This window comes from Anarhichas minor, unplaced genomic scaffold (genome assembly GCF_050575085.1).
Source record: "Anarhichas minor isolate MPS153535 unplaced genomic scaffold, ASM5057508v1 ptg000136l, whole genome shotgun sequence".
Taxonomy (NCBI): Eukaryota; Metazoa; Chordata; class Actinopteri; order Perciformes; family Anarhichadidae; genus Anarhichas; species Anarhichas minor.
This window is the reverse complement of record NW_027466582.1, coordinates 2,920,364-2,938,051: the sequence shown is the minus strand read 5'-3', so window position 1 is coordinate 2,938,051 and position 17,688 is coordinate 2,920,364. Positions and strand designations below refer to the sequence as shown.

The 17,688-nt window shown below is 43.2% G+C and overlaps 1 protein-coding gene across 1 annotated transcript in view; it reads right to left on the bottom strand.

Annotated features, from left to right (window-relative positions):
• The window catches only part of plcb1l (phospholipase C beta 1-like), a 101,213-nt gene that overhangs the window by 5,575 nt on the left and 77,950 nt on the right, over positions 1 to 17,688 (bottom strand). Inside the window, exons 18-31 of the mRNA XM_076083928.1 lie at positions 17,373 to 17,497; positions 17,061 to 17,215; positions 16,743 to 16,907; positions 16,476 to 16,575; positions 16,158 to 16,262; positions 15,944 to 16,059; positions 13,800 to 13,938; positions 13,405 to 13,458; positions 12,451 to 12,670; positions 10,930 to 11,029; positions 9,654 to 9,730; positions 9,442 to 9,531; positions 9,250 to 9,307; positions 8,941 to 9,027 (exon numbers count right to left, since the gene is read on the bottom strand). Coding sequence (XP_075940043.1) covers positions 8,941 to 9,027; positions 9,250 to 9,307; positions 9,442 to 9,531; positions 9,654 to 9,730; positions 10,930 to 11,029; positions 12,451 to 12,670; positions 13,405 to 13,458; positions 13,800 to 13,938; positions 15,944 to 16,059; positions 16,158 to 16,262; positions 16,476 to 16,575; positions 16,743 to 16,907; positions 17,061 to 17,215; positions 17,373 to 17,497 — 1,591 coding nt within the window. The remainder of the gene's footprint in view (positions 1 to 8,940; positions 9,028 to 9,249; positions 9,308 to 9,441; positions 9,532 to 9,653; positions 9,731 to 10,929; positions 11,030 to 12,450; positions 12,671 to 13,404; positions 13,459 to 13,799; positions 13,939 to 15,943; positions 16,060 to 16,157; positions 16,263 to 16,475; positions 16,576 to 16,742; positions 16,908 to 17,060; positions 17,216 to 17,372; positions 17,498 to 17,688) is intronic.

Here is a 17,688-nt window from a genome sequence, read left to right as displayed (position 1 = left end):
TTAAAATATGTTCATAATACCAAAATAAAGCTTTTTAAAAAAGTGTTGTTTTTAGTATATCATGCAGAAAGCTCAGTCAAAAGAAGACCTCCTCTAATTATAGCAGATCTTTATAGAGACTTCAGCTCAAATGGAAAAACGTTGTGAGCAGAATTGCATGCCGAAAAAGTGAAGTTCACTGATTGACTGCCTTGTCTGAGTCTGTCTGTCTGTTGCTGAGTTCTAATTTTAGCAAAGCATTTTCACCTCGTACAATAAATATCTGTGTGAACATTCACACACAGATAACTCCACAGACACCCACAGGGTCCTTCTTTTGTCTGACGAACTTGCCACTCTTACTTGTCTCTAAACTAAAATCTCAGCATTAAACTATATTCTCAAAAATGAAAAGTGTGTGCATCGACAAGTGAAAATGCCAAACTTTGAGAGAAGCGCAGACGGCCAGATAACACTCATGGCTACTGTCTGTCTCTGTGGGAAATGAAGGAGCTCTTGACTCGTGTCTTCATAATGCTTTGAGTGGTTACAGCAGAGCCTGATAACGCCCCCACAAACACAGCATCTTAAGGTCACCTTCCCTCGAACAAGTCTCTCTCTCTCTGCCTTTCTTTCTTCCCTTCTTTCTTTCTTTCTTTCTCACTCTCTCTGTGGGTCTCACGGAGCGGACATCCAGCACATCACAGCCAGATGGCTAAAGATGCTCCACAGCTCGTCTCTCTCTCTCCCAGCTCTGCAGTGCGCATGACCTACTTAGGGGTGGGAGAGTCTGCACACCGTGTGTGTGTGTGTGTGTGTGTGTGTGTGTGTGTGTGTGTGTGTGTGTGTGTGTGTGTGAGTGTGTACATGTGGAGCTTGCCTCTACCCTGCCTGCTGAGGCACAAACACCCTCTGATTAAAGCTGTCATCTTTCTCCCATCCGATGACACCCTGGCACATGTGAAGGAGGTGGGAGTGAGCTGGAGGGGGAGGGGTGCAGATGAGTCTAAGGGGCGCCAGGCAGATCTCAGACGTGCGCATGTGTCTATCTGCATGTAATCAACGGCTCCGAGGCGAACACCAACGGTCTTCTGTTAGAACTTTGGTGCTGAGCGATGAGGACGGCCCTTTACTTTCACCAAGGGGACAGCTGGAGTTATAAAAGAAATCTTAGAGAAAGATGGATTAGAGAACAACCAGGGAGGACTTCCCCTAATTTATGACTTTATGATCTACAACTTCCATCTGACATCTTAAGAGTTAAGGGCAGTGAGGAGATTGGAATACAGTTCAGATTTACAGAATTTTTTTTAATTTCTTCCAAAAGCCTCAACATTTTAAACCGTAATAAGGTCAACTGTGACGCTTTAACACTAGCCAACTACCTGGCAGAAAATAATGGTTGTTTTCGAAACTGAACAGCACCCAACACACAAAAACAACGGTAGAAATCGCACATTTGCTCGTTTATTCAGTGTGTTGTGTTGCATGCATGCAGTATATACATGTGTGTGTGTGTGGTCCAGTTTCCATTTGGACTCCAACCAGCAGCGGTTATCCAACCAGCTTTTAAATCTGTCCTTCATCTCTGAAGACCTGTCATCTGTCAACAAACCACATGCACACACACACACACAGACACAGACACACACACGCACACTTCTGCCTTTCTTAAAATACAGCATTCAGTGACCTTCTTCACCAGCTGTCCTCGTTTTGAGAAGCTATCAAGGGAAGCAGAGAGGGCCTCCAAAGAGCCAAATTAATTCTTTGCTTTGAGTCGTGACATAACGCCTGCTGCAGCGCCACAAAAAAAGCTTTCAACCGGCAACGGCTTCAGTGTGTGGCTACATTAGCTCTGCCTCGACGTGCAGTCACATTAAGGAGGTCTAAGGGAAAGGTGCTTTTCTGTCTTTGTACGCATGTTTTATCCAGCTCCTGCTCCTGACCTTCAGATACACTGCTATCCAAACACAGCCTAATTAGGCTAAAACCAAGATCCCATGTCCAAGAGATGAGACAGGGTCACCACCCTGTCAGCACCACAGGCTTTTTTGAAGAAAAAGGAGCTTCGCCGTGCTGTGCATGTAAGATGTGTGTGTGTGTGTGTGTGTGTGTGTGTGTGTGTGTGTGTGTGTGTGAGTGAGAGAGTGAGAGAGAGCTGCAAGGAAAGGAAACGCCATTCCTTCATTTACATTCTTTCCACTGTATTGGTCATAACTATGAAAATGAACTGCGGCAGCCCAATGCAAGAGGAAGAGCGACACAGGTAATGAAAGAGAGACGCAAGAGTAGCTACAATCCCTAAACTATTACTCTTTCTGAGTGTGTGTGTGTGTGTGTGTGTGTGTGTGTGTGTGTGTGTGTCAGAGCCCTTTCCTGAATCCTCTCAAATAAATCATCCATTGCTTTGCAGGAGTTTTTCTTTGATTCCTCGCTTAAGATTCAGGAATAAAAAAAAAAAACACTCCTGCATACCTCCACAATGCATGTAGAGCAATGAGTGTTTCCCTTAAAAGGATCGGTTCCAAAGGGAAGGCCGGCTGTGAAATGTGTCGGTGGTGTCTTGATATTTGTATGTGGAGGACAACTGAAAGATGCTACATGTTGCATTTGTATGTCATTGTGAATGAATATATAATTACTGTGGACAATTAAGAGTGATTGGTAGTTTATAAAGTGAGCTTTTTTATTTTTTTTCATGCAAACCTGTGTTAATTGATTCTTTTTTGGCGACTTGGGGGCCGTGGAAAAAGCTGTAAACACATTGTTGACATATTATTACTTCATGAAGTAATAATTACTTCATGAAGTAATAATAGGTAAGCTATATGCACACAGGCCCTAACACGTCCTGCAGACACAAAACAACATTAGCATTAATTTGGAGACACGTTTATGGCAACCTGATGCGTTTATGTCCAATATTCTCGATCGAGGACAGTTTCCAGGGAATGTTCTTTAGACGGAGGATAACCCTGGGGAGCTTCTTTAGCACATGTGGGCGATACATAACGATCACTCGAGCACTGATCTAAAACAGCAGCTAGCACAATAGAACAGAAGAGTAACCAAGCGTGCGACATGTAGGCGCACTCACACATACTCAATGGATTTCACTTCACTACCTCTGGTTTGTACTCAGTGTTCCCTGTGGGTATCGTGTGTGTGTGTGTGTGTGTGTGTGTGTGTATGGGCACAAGTACATTATTGATGCAAACCCACCAGGCAGAGATGATGCAGATCAAAGTCTGTGATGACGGAACATAGTGGTCACCCTTACATCACCCAGTGAGAGAGTGACAGAGAGTGACAGAGGGAGCGAGAGACAGAGAGAGAGAGAGAGAGAGAGAGAGAGAGAGAGAGAGAGAGGCCACTCACACCTCAGACCTCCATGTCTCCCCCAACCTGTTTGCTCCCCCTCTCTTCATCCCTCCCTCCTCTTCCTGCTGCTTTCTTCCACTTCCAGTAACCATCCCTGGGATTGCGTCACAAGCACTCAGTTCCAAATTAACAGATTGCAGAGTCATGAAGGATAGGGGAGTAGAGGAGGGTATGAGTGGTGGGGATGGGGGGGGGACGGACGAGTCGGGGACCCGAGTTTCCATGACGACTGCACAGGACTCCTGCTTGTCGAACAAACGAGCCTGTGTGTGTGTGTGTGTGTGTGTGCGTGTATGTTTGGTTCTGTGTGTTGGTTCAAGGCTTGCACAGTGGGGAGACACCATCAGATTTCTTTTCCCTTATTATCCAAGTAAGAAAGAATCAGAAAGTCTCCCACGTAATAACGTGCAATTACACACACACACCAACGCACACTGCTGTGAAACATATGGCCTTATCACTATTTAATTTTCTCTTTCACAGCCAAAAATGGTGTGTGTGAGGGGATGACTACTACAGAGGAATTACAATATGGCCTGGTAAGTCTTTAGTCTGGAGGCTGAGACGGAGTCCTTGTCACTAGACGGCTATCTTATCTGTCCATTTTTGGTTCAAAGAAGGTGGGATCTGACCACATTTGGGATTGTTGGAGAAAAAAGCCTAAACAGGTCGGATGTAAAAAGCTTAAAGTCAAACCAAAATAGCTCCTGAAAAGTCCAATTTAATGTAATAAATGGTTATGTTATGAGAAGGTTTCAAACAGCCTTTATTTTAATCAAGCTGAGCGAACGATCTCAATGACTGGCTTTTCCAATTGATAAAAGATATCAGCTTTATCCAGCCAGTTTATTTCTGCTGTAAAGGTCTATGGAGATTGACTGGCATTTGAAGCCGGCCTCAAGTGGCCATTTGAGGAACTGCAGTCTTTTCCGTGTTGGCTTCATTTCTCAGCACTGGAGGTCGCCGCTTGGAAGGAACAGCATTGGTCTCCTGGTGGGCGTTCTGATTGGATCATTAGCACAACAGTGACACCTGAGCACCCATGCTGGAAGTGACAACAAACCTCTCCACATCTTTTTTTCCATCTCTCCCTTCTCATTCACATTTAGTATGTGATCCTCAAACCATCACAAGCTAGGACTTTAAAATCTTACTAACAAAAGTCTGAGCTAGTTCTTTAGGTTGGTATAACACATGCACATGTACACACACACACACACACACACACACACACACCTCTACCACTGTAATAGGCTGCTCAGCTCTCAGGGTCTCCACCAGGGATAGTTATAGCTGTCCATTAGTGGCTGCTCTGAGCCCAATGGAGAAACTGGGTCAGAACTGTGTGAGAGAAGTATGTTGTATCCTCCTCTCTCTGATCCATGAAGACTAACGTAGGAACTCACAACAAAAGCATTTTTATAATAGCCCCGCCCTGGCTATTTATGCCCCCATTGGAGCGCTCTACATCCTGTTTTTCAGCCCATAATGCATTCTATGTTTACATGTGTGTTGTTGTTTACATTCATGCCATGTACTAAATGACTAATAGAGAGCTGGGTTCAACCATGCTGAATGGACTGCATTCACAAAGAGCTTCAAATCCGAGAGCCAAGTGCTTCACAAGGGTTCATATTCATCACACTCACACATACACAGATGGTATCGGAGCCGCCACGCAAGGTCAATGACCGGCTCAGTGGGAGCAGTTTTGGGTTCAGCGTTCTGCTCAAGGACATTTCCAAATGCTAATAGGCAGAGATGGAAAACAGACTTAACTCGGCTGTATGTAACCAACATGTAAGTGCTGCTGGGAATGAAGTTCAGAGCATGTATGCAAAGAGCTGAGCTCCTGTTAGCTGACTCTCCAAAGCTATATCGAAAAGAAAGAAAAGGGCATTCTGGGAGGAGTATCTGACAAGGTTAAAGATTAAAAAACAACTGTAACATGAAATCAGGGCAGCCAAAAACTGGCACAACAAAAAAGCCATGACTGGCGCTGATAAGGATAGTCATGGCCTTTGTATTCTACAGTAAGAAAACAGACACCCCGGAGTCGCAGTGATTACATCCTGGTTTCCTTCTTTCCTGAAAGTTTATTTAACATTGTTTTATCACAGGATTTCACTTTAATACCATTTAAAGGGACAGTTCGGACTTTTTGAAGTGGGTTTGTATGAGGTACTTATCCAAACTCAGTGTATTACCGACAGTAGGTGGCGGTCGGCACGCCCCAAGTTTGAAGAAATAGGAAGAAGTATCAGCACGTTGTCGACAGCAAAACAAATCAATGTCAATTTAAGTTTACACTATATTTAGAATATTTCACTGGTTTACTTTGCAGACAGACTGCCCTTTCTGATGGGGAACTGAAGCCGTTATCTATGCTCTTCTCAAAGCCACAAGACTTCTTTGACAAAAACAGCAATTTTACCTTGTAGAACACGGAAGTTGCTGGTCTACAGCTGCCTTGATCGGTTAGTTTGTTTGTGTTATTGGGCGACTTTGGTGAATCCGAATGGACCCTTTAAAAGGCTAAGAAAAAACATCTTGAAGGTTAAATAAAAAAAAAAATCAAAATGATCTCTTTAAGCACAAAATCCCACACAGAAATGCATCCTTAACTGGTTGATATCGCAGCACTGTGGGTAGCATCCTGAATTTTTTAACGAACATAACCCTGGGCATTCTCAGCTGGCTGTCTCCGGAGTCGTGTTCTCTGACATCTCTTGCATATTTTGCATATAAATGAGTGTCTTTGCATGAGAACACATTTTGCAGAGATGGTTGATTACTATTTAATAGCCTTTCCTCGGGGGAATTCAATTTGCCAATGTCCGGATGTCAATTTAGAGAAGTGATTGCGACAACGGTTGAGCGATGGATAATCAGTTACAATTTTGTGGGAAATGACGGTGGCCAACATCTGATTGGAGGAGAGAACAGCAGCACCTCTTCCTCTCGTCTGGGGAAAATCCACGCTGATTAGACCCTGATGATAATCTTTCACACGGCTCATCTCACTTTAAAATCATTGCAATTCTGCTGTTATTGACAAGAATACTCTTGCAACAATCAAAAGATGATGAAAGTCCCCACAGGATCTCCTTAAAAGGGAGCACTGCCCTCTGGTCAGCATTTTAGTCTCACTACTTCGTTTCTCCATGTTGAATGTGAGGTGTTGGGCTGGCGGTCTGCACTGCACCTCCCACACTCAACAACAAGTGGTCTCAGATGGAACGAGGAGCCGTCACTTTGAGAGTGAGTGGTTACGGGGCTGTCTCCAACAGAACACTTTATGTCTTTAAAAATAACTTATGGTTCATGTGCACTATGCTCTCCATTTGACAACAAGAGTAAAACATAACGAGGGGATCACACCGGAGTGTCTCCTTGGCAAGCAGATGTAATCTTGATTACGCTGGCAGTGTGTTACAATACAATAGTACTGCATTAGATCATTGAAAATCACTGAGAGAAGAAAAAATGACTGTTACTGTCTTTGTGTTTAGTGGATGTAGTAGTACCACATGAGATTATATTAGCGCTATGACTGTGACACACTACATGTCCATAATTAGAATAATGGTAACATATTACAAATATCTAACAAGTGAGACAACTATGCATGCTGATAAGAGTCCAACATTGTGTTACAGCAGTGCCTGAGACATTTATGGTTTCAACAGAACAAACTGTTAAGTTGATTTGATATACCTTGTTAGTAACCCAAAATGGTGATGTTCTCTCCCTCTGGTTCTTCCTCAAGGACACATCCACACGTGGGATCAAATACGAGCCCTCCGACTGGGGTGTGATCTCACTATTCACAGGCCAATCTGCTGTCCCTGTTATATTGTGACGCTGCCATGCTGTGCAGATTACACCCACATTTACAGCCACATTTGACGTTCTTGCAGGAAAAATCCATAATGCATTTGCAAAGATTCATAACAGCATTCTGCATTGTGGCAATAATGCTTGTCGGGTCTCAGCTGTTACAGAGATGCAACGCGCAGTCACTTGTTGCCAGTCAGTGTCCCAGGTGTGTAGAAGCTTGCATATTAATACGCCGCCGCACTGATGCTATATTAATACCGGGATGCAACGATGGGCTTACCATGCTCCTCAGCTGCACAGTCGTCCTACAATGACAGTCACAATGACAACGTTGGGCAATGCGCAACTCATAAAGGAAAAGCAGTCATGCTAAAACTTCCAGCAGAGAGGCAGGATGGTATTACATCCTGCCTCCAGGAAATGCATTACAGCCAAGAACTGATGCAGCCACAGCAAGAGAGCTCCAGCTTACACGGTAATTAACCAGTTTTCACTAATATACCACCAAACTACTCTTTCACTTAGCGATACTGTTTCTACTGAATGCGACCACATACAGTTCAGCAGGTATATTTAAACATATATTCTGATATCAGCACAAATGTTGAGGTGGAAAAAAACTTTCTTTGATTTTGGAGGTCATCTTGTTATTTTGCACAAATGTACCAGAGCCATGTCTCACTAAACCTGGGCCAGGTCGCCCCCCAGTGGTGTGAATCCATAGAGCGTGTTCAGTTTGAGATAAAATTTGGTTCAAGGACAATTTAGATTTAAACCAAAGTAATGTTTCTAGTCGCAGCTTATGAAACATTCATGTTGTCTGTGAGCAAAATACTGTCCCAAGATCTGTGTCGAATCCATGTATACATTCTGCACCAACTGACATGTTTTAATTCTTGTCATTTTTAAAATGTCTGTTGCTGGACGCAATTTGTAGCCACACCAGTTAAAGGGCAACTAATTCACACAGGTTATTGGTCTGTGACAGTCCAAAAATATTAGTAAACATGAACCACTCTCAAGATCTCAAAACTTTGAGTGGGAAAAAACGATAGCCGATTAATCGGCCGATACTAAAATGGGCGATGTGCTGTTCTATGGCTTTGGTAAGTCAATTAAAGAAACAGTTACTTTTACTCCCTGTGTGTTTTTCGAGATAACTTTCGATTGGAGAAATAAACTCAAAATCAGATATGACATAAAAAAAACACTTGCCGCAAAAGTAGCTGTTAACCAGGACCTCAAAGGGTTAGCCCACATGTTCTAACCTTATCCCAAGAGAGAATCATGCTGTGAAGGTTTTTGGAGATTGTCCCCCCTCTCTCCTGGTCTCAGAGCACGGGTGCCATTTAAAGGTTTTTCAGATTATTATCAGGTGTTAATCACATGAACGCAGATGTTTTTAGCAATAGTGGCCCTCATAATATGTATGGAGCATCCATAATATGTACGTGACTAGTACCGGCTGCGCCGCCATCGGCCGATATCAGAGCCCAGTTCCTCCGATAACGATAGTTAAGTGCACATGCAAGGATTCAAAGACATGCAGGGCCGAGCGCCCTGACGGTAGATCCTGCCATGCAACGGACCTTAAAAACTTAAAAAATGTGCTATGGTGAGAATGTGATGGAATTAAAGAAACATATCAAGAGCGTACAGTATCAACAAACACATCAGAAGTAAAGAGTTATTAATATTTGAGTTTCGTTTAAGATTTCTTTTAAATAAATGTCTTACCTTTGGCCTTTCGTCCAAGATTTGCTGGCGGATATCCTTGTGCTTCTCCAGTAGTCTCTCCTGTCTTTTACTCTGAGCGTCTTCCAACTACACACACACACACACACACACACACACACACACACACACACACACACACACACATACAGATACTATCAGGTCTTTGCATATCATCGATGACATATTGCCATGCCCACAGATGTTTAGTATTGTAGGCAGAGGTGTATCATGGAATACACGTTTGAATTATTATATTACCAGCATATAATATGGCAATGATCATTATGGACTACACATATCCTCTCTTACCCGTTTGATGTACTGCACCACCTCGTTGACAAACGATCTGTTGATCTCCAATTTCTCTCTGAGGGGGAGAATTTTCATCAGCATTAAAACCAAGCAACTAGATCTTTAGTGTTTAGTGACATCTAGTGGTCATACAAATATAACAACCTTTCAACAACTGTTGGTTATTAACGTTCAAAACCAGATACTTACTCCTCTGTCACATTCTTGTCTTTAGATTTAGCTTCATTGATCTTCTCTTGCCTTTTCTTGTCCATTTTCTTCTTGAGATCCTTCTTTTCTCTGCAGATGGAGAGATGGAGAAAGAGGACGATGTAGAGAATGAAAACATAGGAGAAAATGTTGCGTTTGTGTGAATGTGTGTGTGTGTGTGTGTGTGTGCTGTATGCTGAGCACGGTCTTACTTCTCACAGATGTCTCTGAGCTTTTTAAGCTGAGCACTCTGGCACTCTTCTGCTAATGTAATCAGCTTCTCAACCAGCTGGAAAAAAGAGAGACAAAGAGGGAATCATAAAGAACCAAACAGAGTCACGAGACGGGAAACTAGAACTGCCCCCTCTAAGTCGACTAATCGGTCGTTTTGGTGTTAGTCGACTAAGACTTTTTTAGATGATTAGTCCTTCTTTATGCGTTTTTTTTAATCAGGAAAATAACACAATCTCCATTAGGCTTGTTGTCTTTTGCTTGAATAAACCTTTCGGACACCTCAGCTGTGCTCACTGCGCAGGTGTACTGGAGCAGAAGATATTCATATTTCCACACCATACAACAGAACATGTGCACAGGCAGCAGCATGATGGCTGTTGTATCCTACAGGGGGGTGACCTGGAGTTTACAGCAGCATTAACTCATTCATTAGTCATTAGTCTGTGAACGCCTTCGGACAGCAGGAGACAGTCAGCGCTTCATCCAGTCTAACACAAGTCAGGGCAAGTTTGTTTATCCCGCTGCTACAATATGGACTTGTCTATATAAGTATATGTTGATAAATGTCAAAACGATGACATTTGAACCACATTTGAATGCTATTGCCTATTCACTCTTTTTAAACCAAGTATTTCTGCATAGCTGCAGATAAAGATCAGAAAAATAAACAGTTTTCTCTCCTGCTTGGCGCACACAAGGGGAGAAACGCACCTGTATTAAAGGGGCGGCTTAGCAGCAATCTAACAGCACCATCATTTACATTTATATAACCACAAACAAACGAAAATCGACTTATCCCACATCATAAAATACGACGACAGACTTCTTTTTGAAAACCCCAATAGAAGCTTTGACTGCCAAACATTTACATTTGGTACAGCCCAACTAACTGGTGTTATAAACTCTGGGAAAGGGCATATAGGGAAATTACTATTCTCCAAAATGTCCTAATTATTAGGCCATTTCGCTACTAATTGCGAAAGCAGTTTTAAGGCCCTAAAGTGAATTGGAGCTTTACATGTGGATGCAAATGGCAAATCAAAGAAATTGTATATTGTCAGTAGTGCCAGTAAAAGAGGACACTGGAATCAGGTGTTGACAAGAAAAGTGTAGATATGAAATCTCTTGAAAGAGAAGGTAAAACAGGCAGTCCGAGACAGATTTGTTGCACTGCTGTTACTCACCATTTACTCCCCCCTCCCACATCTACAAACTCTACGTGACTGTGTGAGGCACACCTGTGTTTGTGCGTACCTGCTTGATGTGTTCTCGCTTCTGGTACTTTTCGCTGTAGTACTGTTCCTGGCGAAGTGTGAGGAGCTGTTGCTGCTGCTGCTCCTTCAGCTCTGCAAGCCTCTGGCCGTACTCCTGATCCAGCTCACACAGCTCCTGGTCCAGGGTCGACAGAGAGTGCTCGGACCGGCTAGAGACGCACACAAGCCACGCACAAAAAACAGAACATCTGCAAAATGAAGATAGCAGCTCCACTTTCAGTAGAGTGGTCCTAAATCATTCGATAACTGGAAATGTAAATTCATGTTTCTGATATGCACCTTTATATAAAATAAAACGTCTTTTAAAACGTCTGACGTTATTCCAGACATCAGGAGGAGCACTTATCTTCTACCTTGAAGTAACTTGGTTGAAATGTGTTATCTGTCTTATGCAGTGGCCCTCTGCGGTCCACACTGGCTGAGAGGACTGTAATCTTTGCTGTGGGTACTGATTCTTCAGTGTGTGATGGAGTCCTAAGGGTCCTTAGGACTGAACGAGTCCCTGAGGCTCAGAGGAAACCTTATCCCCTCTTTCTAATTCTACACATAGCTTTTTTTAACATTCTCCTTGTTTTTCTTTCTGAAGAGGGCGATGCCTTCCCCGTGCTGTTTGTTTTGGAGCAAGCAACAGCGGATTTTTAGTCTGTATTCAAAGTGAAGGATGTTTTGTGTATTTCTGTAGATGGAGAAAGAAAGGAATAAAGAAGGAAAGGACGGATGGGAAACGAATTCACCATAATATATACGATGTGTTGTGCTTGTTATTTAATTTAAATGTCATATACTGATAGTATAGAAGTCTATGAGAAAATAACTCTACTTCTCACTTGATGTATAAACTCAGTAAACATCAAAAACAAGAGTTTATGGTCTCAATCACTAGTTTCAAGTATTTTTCAAAACAGCATTCATTTAGTAAATTATGGTCTATTGAGAGTAAAATAGACCATAAAGCAGGGGATGCTTTAGGGCGGGGCTACCTTGTGATTGACAGGTCGCTACCACGGCGTTGTCTGGTCTGTGTTTTCTTCTTAGAACTTTAACCCTTTCACAGTTTGTTTTCACTTCATAAAGTTAATTGTAATATTTTGGTCGCCTATCGTGTCACTTCTGGTTGCCAAAAAACCAAGATGGCGACGCCTAAAAACCATGATTGGTCATGGTCAAAATGCCGAACGTGAGGCTTCAAAACAGTAGTCTACAAACCACTGGGGGACGTCCTGGTGACTACCTCCACTCTATGTACAGTCTTTGTCTGCTTACACAAAAAGTCTTATTGTAGTAAAAAACTTCTTAGAGACTGATGCCTTCTCTTTTCTTTTATTACGTAGTGAAAATGTCTATTGCTAACAAAAGCTAAAAGCCAATAGCCTCTTTTTCTGTTGATGTGTTTTTGGGGGGATTTTCTTTAAAGATAGAATGATCAAAAGGGAAATAAAGAGGTGAAGCGGTAAACCAATAGCAGGACAGTTCAGAAGCGGAGAAGAGGAGGGCTACCTACCTTTTCTTACCATCTCGTTTGTGGCTCTTCTGCAGAGCAGAGCGCCGCCGCTGATGCTGGCTCTGGAGCTCGGACACGCGGGCTGTGTGCTCCTTGATCAGTTCGCTGGTCTTGCGGTGGTGCTTCCGAACCAGCTCCTTCATCTCCTTGTACTGCTTCCTCTGCTCTCGGACAAAGCCCTTCTGCTGCTTCAGCTCCTCCACTGTCTGAGCCTCGAATTCTAAAGGTAGGGGGGGATGGAGCACCAATGAAGGAGGGTGACAACATTTTTGTATGGAAATAACATGAGACATTTCTGGTAAACAGTAGCAATCTTTAAAATTACAATTCATTTGCATAATACGAACTTATTGAGCTATTAAAATGATTTCTATGGTTATGAATGCTCTTAATTATTAACTCCAAAAAGTACTTTTGTCTCGCAAACTTGACAGCAATAAAATATTCACACATCTGCAGGGATGGTTCCCTCCACAAAAAGCCAATGGGATTTTTGCATAAAATATGCTCCGTGGTAAACACAAGTTAATGATTCTTAAGTGTTTTGTTCAGCACGATAATCTGCACAAATGAACACCAAGTAAAAAAGCAAATGTTAGGCTATAAACAAACTACACCACGGTCACATGAGCGCGAGTATGGACACGACAGGGCTGCAAAGGCAGACTGGTCTGTGATGACGTTTTGTAACCTCATTGAGCCACTTGTTAGCAAACGGCTTTTTAAGACACTTTAGAACAAAACAACATCTCCTAAGCTTGTGTTCACCACAGATGGTATTTCAGGCATCTAACCAAAAACCCATTCAAAAAACACACTGACTTTGAGAGAAGGGAACCAGAAGTGCAGAAATGCTGAGTCATTTCCAAGTTTGAGGAGTCATTCCTGCAGCTCTCTACAGTCACAGATATAAGAGTCAATGCTCGAGGGTGAAGTTTGAAAACCAAACCTTACCAGTGAGGACACTGTGAATGATGTCTTCAGTCTTCACTGATGGTTTCAATGAGCCTGGTTACCAAAGACAAGTTCACATCTTGAGTTTCACATCTCATTTTAAGAGTAGAACGGTGTTTATCCCCCCAAAAATACAAAGTTAGAGCCAAACAACATGAGCCAAAGGTAAACACATATTTTCATATTTTTATCAATATAATCATAGCGGAAGATTCAAATATTCTACATTGGCAGATAAACATTTCATAAAAAGGTGCAAAATGTGAGGTGTGAACATTTACTAAAGAAAAATACATAAAGTATCACCTCATAGGATAATATATTAACAATATATTTGAAGTTTTGTTTAAAGTAAATACGATGTTTCAACATAATTTGAGGGGTTCATACGGTACCTGCAGACTGGGGCTGGTGGCCGACCAGCGAAGGGGGCTTCGGGGCGATGATGGGTGTGTGGCTCAGTCCGTTCTCTGCAGGCAACGTCACCCTCTGGTCCACCTTAGACTCTGAGGGGGCATCACTTCCTGCCTCCACCTGTCCGTCACATGAAAGATTCAACACGCGGATAAATCCAGTCAACACATCGCCACATAACCACCGTAAAATGAACAGCAACATATATACCGTGTCAGTGTTTATCAGAGACACACACACACATACAATCAAACATTGCATCATTTGTCACAAACACCCACAACACATTTCTCTTTCTGGTATCAGCTGAGAAAATAAAACAAATATTCATATTTTTCCTCTTCTTTGTTTAAACTTGAATACAAATTCTCTGAATATCTCCTTCGTCTGTGTCACAGAGCCACCAAGAGCCTGCTATGAAGTGTCAAATACATTCACTCCTCGAGTGGGGATTTCTGTTTTCGGAAGTCTCTTGTCGTACCTGTGTCCTGCAGGAGAGTTTGTAGACATAGCTTTGGTAACCCACTCTCAACATTGCAAATTTTAATTTCCCCCTAGGCTCCGCTGAATCTCGCAGTACAAACTCTTATCTCTGAAGCGTTAACGCAATTATAAATAATCTTTGTTCTTGTCACACTGGCCAGATCCTCTCCCTTCTTTCTCCACTCGCTCTACTCTGAATTCATCTCTGCACACTGTGCTCTGCCTTTCCACGCTCGACCACTTTTGGTGACTGTTGCCATGGTCACAACATGAAACAGCGCCCCGTGGGCCATCCTCGCGGGTAATCATATCAGCTGGCAAATCAGATAAAAGAAGCCCTTCGGGACCAACCCCCCCCCCCCCCCCCCCCCGCAGTCCCCTCTTGTTATAACCCGGGATAACCCTGTGTCCTGCCTTGCCTCTCAGATATCACCCTTCTGTCTGCTCCCTGTTGCACTGCGCCTACATTCATCATTGGCTACCTGTGCTCTCCCTCAAGTACTTTCAAAATGACACCATGAACAAAGATTGCTGCCACTTCGCTGTCAGTACAGCACTTACAAGCCTGCCGTCCTCCTGCTAGTGTTGACGGCTCATTAGCGTGACGTGTTTGCAGTGTAACCTCTCCTTAGATATGCCACTTGGAACAAAGCTTTGTGTAAAGCAGCCAGGACTTGAGCTGCTCGGCATTTAGGTGACGTTCAAACTGAAGCCTGTGATAAAGTTAAAGGTCGCTGCCAACTATAGTTGAAAGTCATATAGTTGGATAATTTCTGAAACACAGCCTCAAGAAACGATGTGAGTCACGACACATCACTTCAGTTAGTCATTGGTTAGTCAGTAGTTTGAGATTCTCAGTGCCTGACGGTGTTGTAGTCAAGACTGAGACAAAGTCATGACCGAGACCAGACCAGTGCCGGAGTAACCATGTTACAGTCTTATCAGCTATCGTGTCATTTCAGCCAGACAAATTTAGTTTCTCCACAGATTTGTGGAAAATGGTGTTGATTTTTGACATCTAGCATCTAAACTCGTCACTCCCCATAAGCAAACACGATAAAGCACACCACCATGAAAGCACACAATGAAACCCCCGACAGCCTGCGGGTGGACGCTGGAAGGGACTTGATGAAATGCAGCAACCATCCTGCTACAGCTGTGGCTGCAGTGCTGTTTATCGTGGAGCGACTGGGAGTGAAAAATGGCCCCAAACAAGAGTTATCTATGGGGATCTGTGCTGGAAACAAGCTGTGTTTTAAAGTGTGGTGAAATTTACAATCCCTCCTCATTATGTCTCTTTCTAAATTGCATCTTAATAGGGTTTTACTGAAGAAAGGGCACTCCACTCTGTCTTTATCTTCTCATTCTCTCTACCATATGGTTTAATTTGGTCCTGATGATGAGGCGAGTGGCCAGCTGGCTGAGGGGGCCGCTCATCTCAATCAGCGACTGATCGGTGGCACAAAGCTTTCCACACATAAAATCAAACAAATAAGAGCACACACACATGAGCTATCCAGCATATGTGATGGAGAGAAGAGCGTGCACGCACACACACACACACACACACACACACACACACACACACACACACACACACACACACACACACACACACACACACACACACACACACACACACCTCTTTGTCACCCTCCTCCTCTCCTCCCTCCTCCAGGGTGAGAGCAGCCAGCTGATTGGCTCTCTGCTCCATCAGGTTGACATAGCGGATGGGATTGGATAAGGCTTCGATGACATCTGAGGAACAGCAGGAGGACAGATCAGCTTTTGGACCTGCAGTGTTTTCTGGACGAAAACCTTTACTTTTGTTTTTTTTATATGTTCTCCTGACTTACCTGCAAATGTGTCCGGGACGTAGTCCTTTACTTCCACATACACGAACAGAGTCGGCAAAGTCAGGGACTGGTTCTTCTCGTTCCTCAGACTGATGTAGTGATAGCCTGCAGAGTCAGATTAAGCGTCACAAATAACAGTAACAGAGCAGCAAAGCATCCAACTCACCAAATCTTCTGTTAACATTTAAACATTGTTCTGATGGTGTATTTCAAAGATTGAAAGGCTCGTGTGACTTTTCACATTTCCTCTATTCTTAACCCGTCTAAGAAAAGTGGAATAAGTCATCAAGTTAAACTGTTGAAACAAAACGTTGTCACCTGGACGGATGGCTGACACAGGGATGATACGGTGGCCGATGAACTTCCCTCCTTCTTCAAACACAGCTATCCTTAACGAAGCAAGCGTGGGCAGAACAACCTGAGGAAAATGTATAGGATGCACTCATTAGTTCATCAAAATGAACTATTTGATTCAGTTCCTCACAGAAAGGTTCAGGCTTTAGAAGATACAGCGATTACAAATGTGAGCCCGTATTTGTATTTGCCATCAAATGTGTCACCGAGCTACTGAGAACAGAGTCTGACCTTCTTGAAGACAATGGCCTCTTCTTCCCAGACGGGGTTGATGGCGTTGCCTTGAGATGTCTTGGTCTTGAACGCTTTCCTCTTGGTGTCCACCGGTAAGCCGAACATGTCGATCTCCACGTACGTGCCTACTTTCTTATCTGACAGGAACTGGCCTGAGATGATCTGGAGTGACCGAGCAGGAAATAAAAAGCAAAAGAGAGAGAGAATAAGGATCTGACAGAGAGAGAGAGAGAGAGAGAGAGAGAGAGAGAGAGAGAGAGAGAGCTTTACAGACACAAAAAAGACCAACACACACACACACACACACACACACACCTTTACAGAGAGCGTGTTGGCTACTATCCCGTCCACTGTGCTCTCAGTGAAAGGGTCAAAGTGTTTGTCCGGCCGCCTCATAAACTCAGGTTTGAGTCTGAAGCCACATTTGCCATTGTATTCGTACATGCCCAGGTTCAACTGCATGGACAGATCTGTGGAGTGAGGACAGAATCACAAAAGTTTATTTGGGTGAGTCGACAACACTGAAATAAAACAAACTTCAAAACGCATTATTTATTATTATCTACTTATCATGCATTGAAATAATGAAGGTGTGAGGGAATAAAGGATTTACACGATTAAACTCACCGATGGTTTGGAAGTTGAGAGCCACCAGCTGACAGCCGGCGTTCCAGAAGAGTTGAGGGTTGTAGTTGGATGAATCCACTCGGGTGCCTTTAGGGTAGATCCTGCTCAGCTGCACTTTGTTGTACCTGAACGGAGCTGGTTGAGGAAAACGCTGCACGACCTGCGTTATAAAGCACAGCTGGTACTGTGACTACTACTAACTACTAATTACTTCCGAATAGTCGACTATTTGATCTAAGGAGCCTGAATCGACTGACAATCTCTCAATAGAAGCGTCGCAGTGATGTGAAGATGTGGTGGTGGAATAAAAGATCAT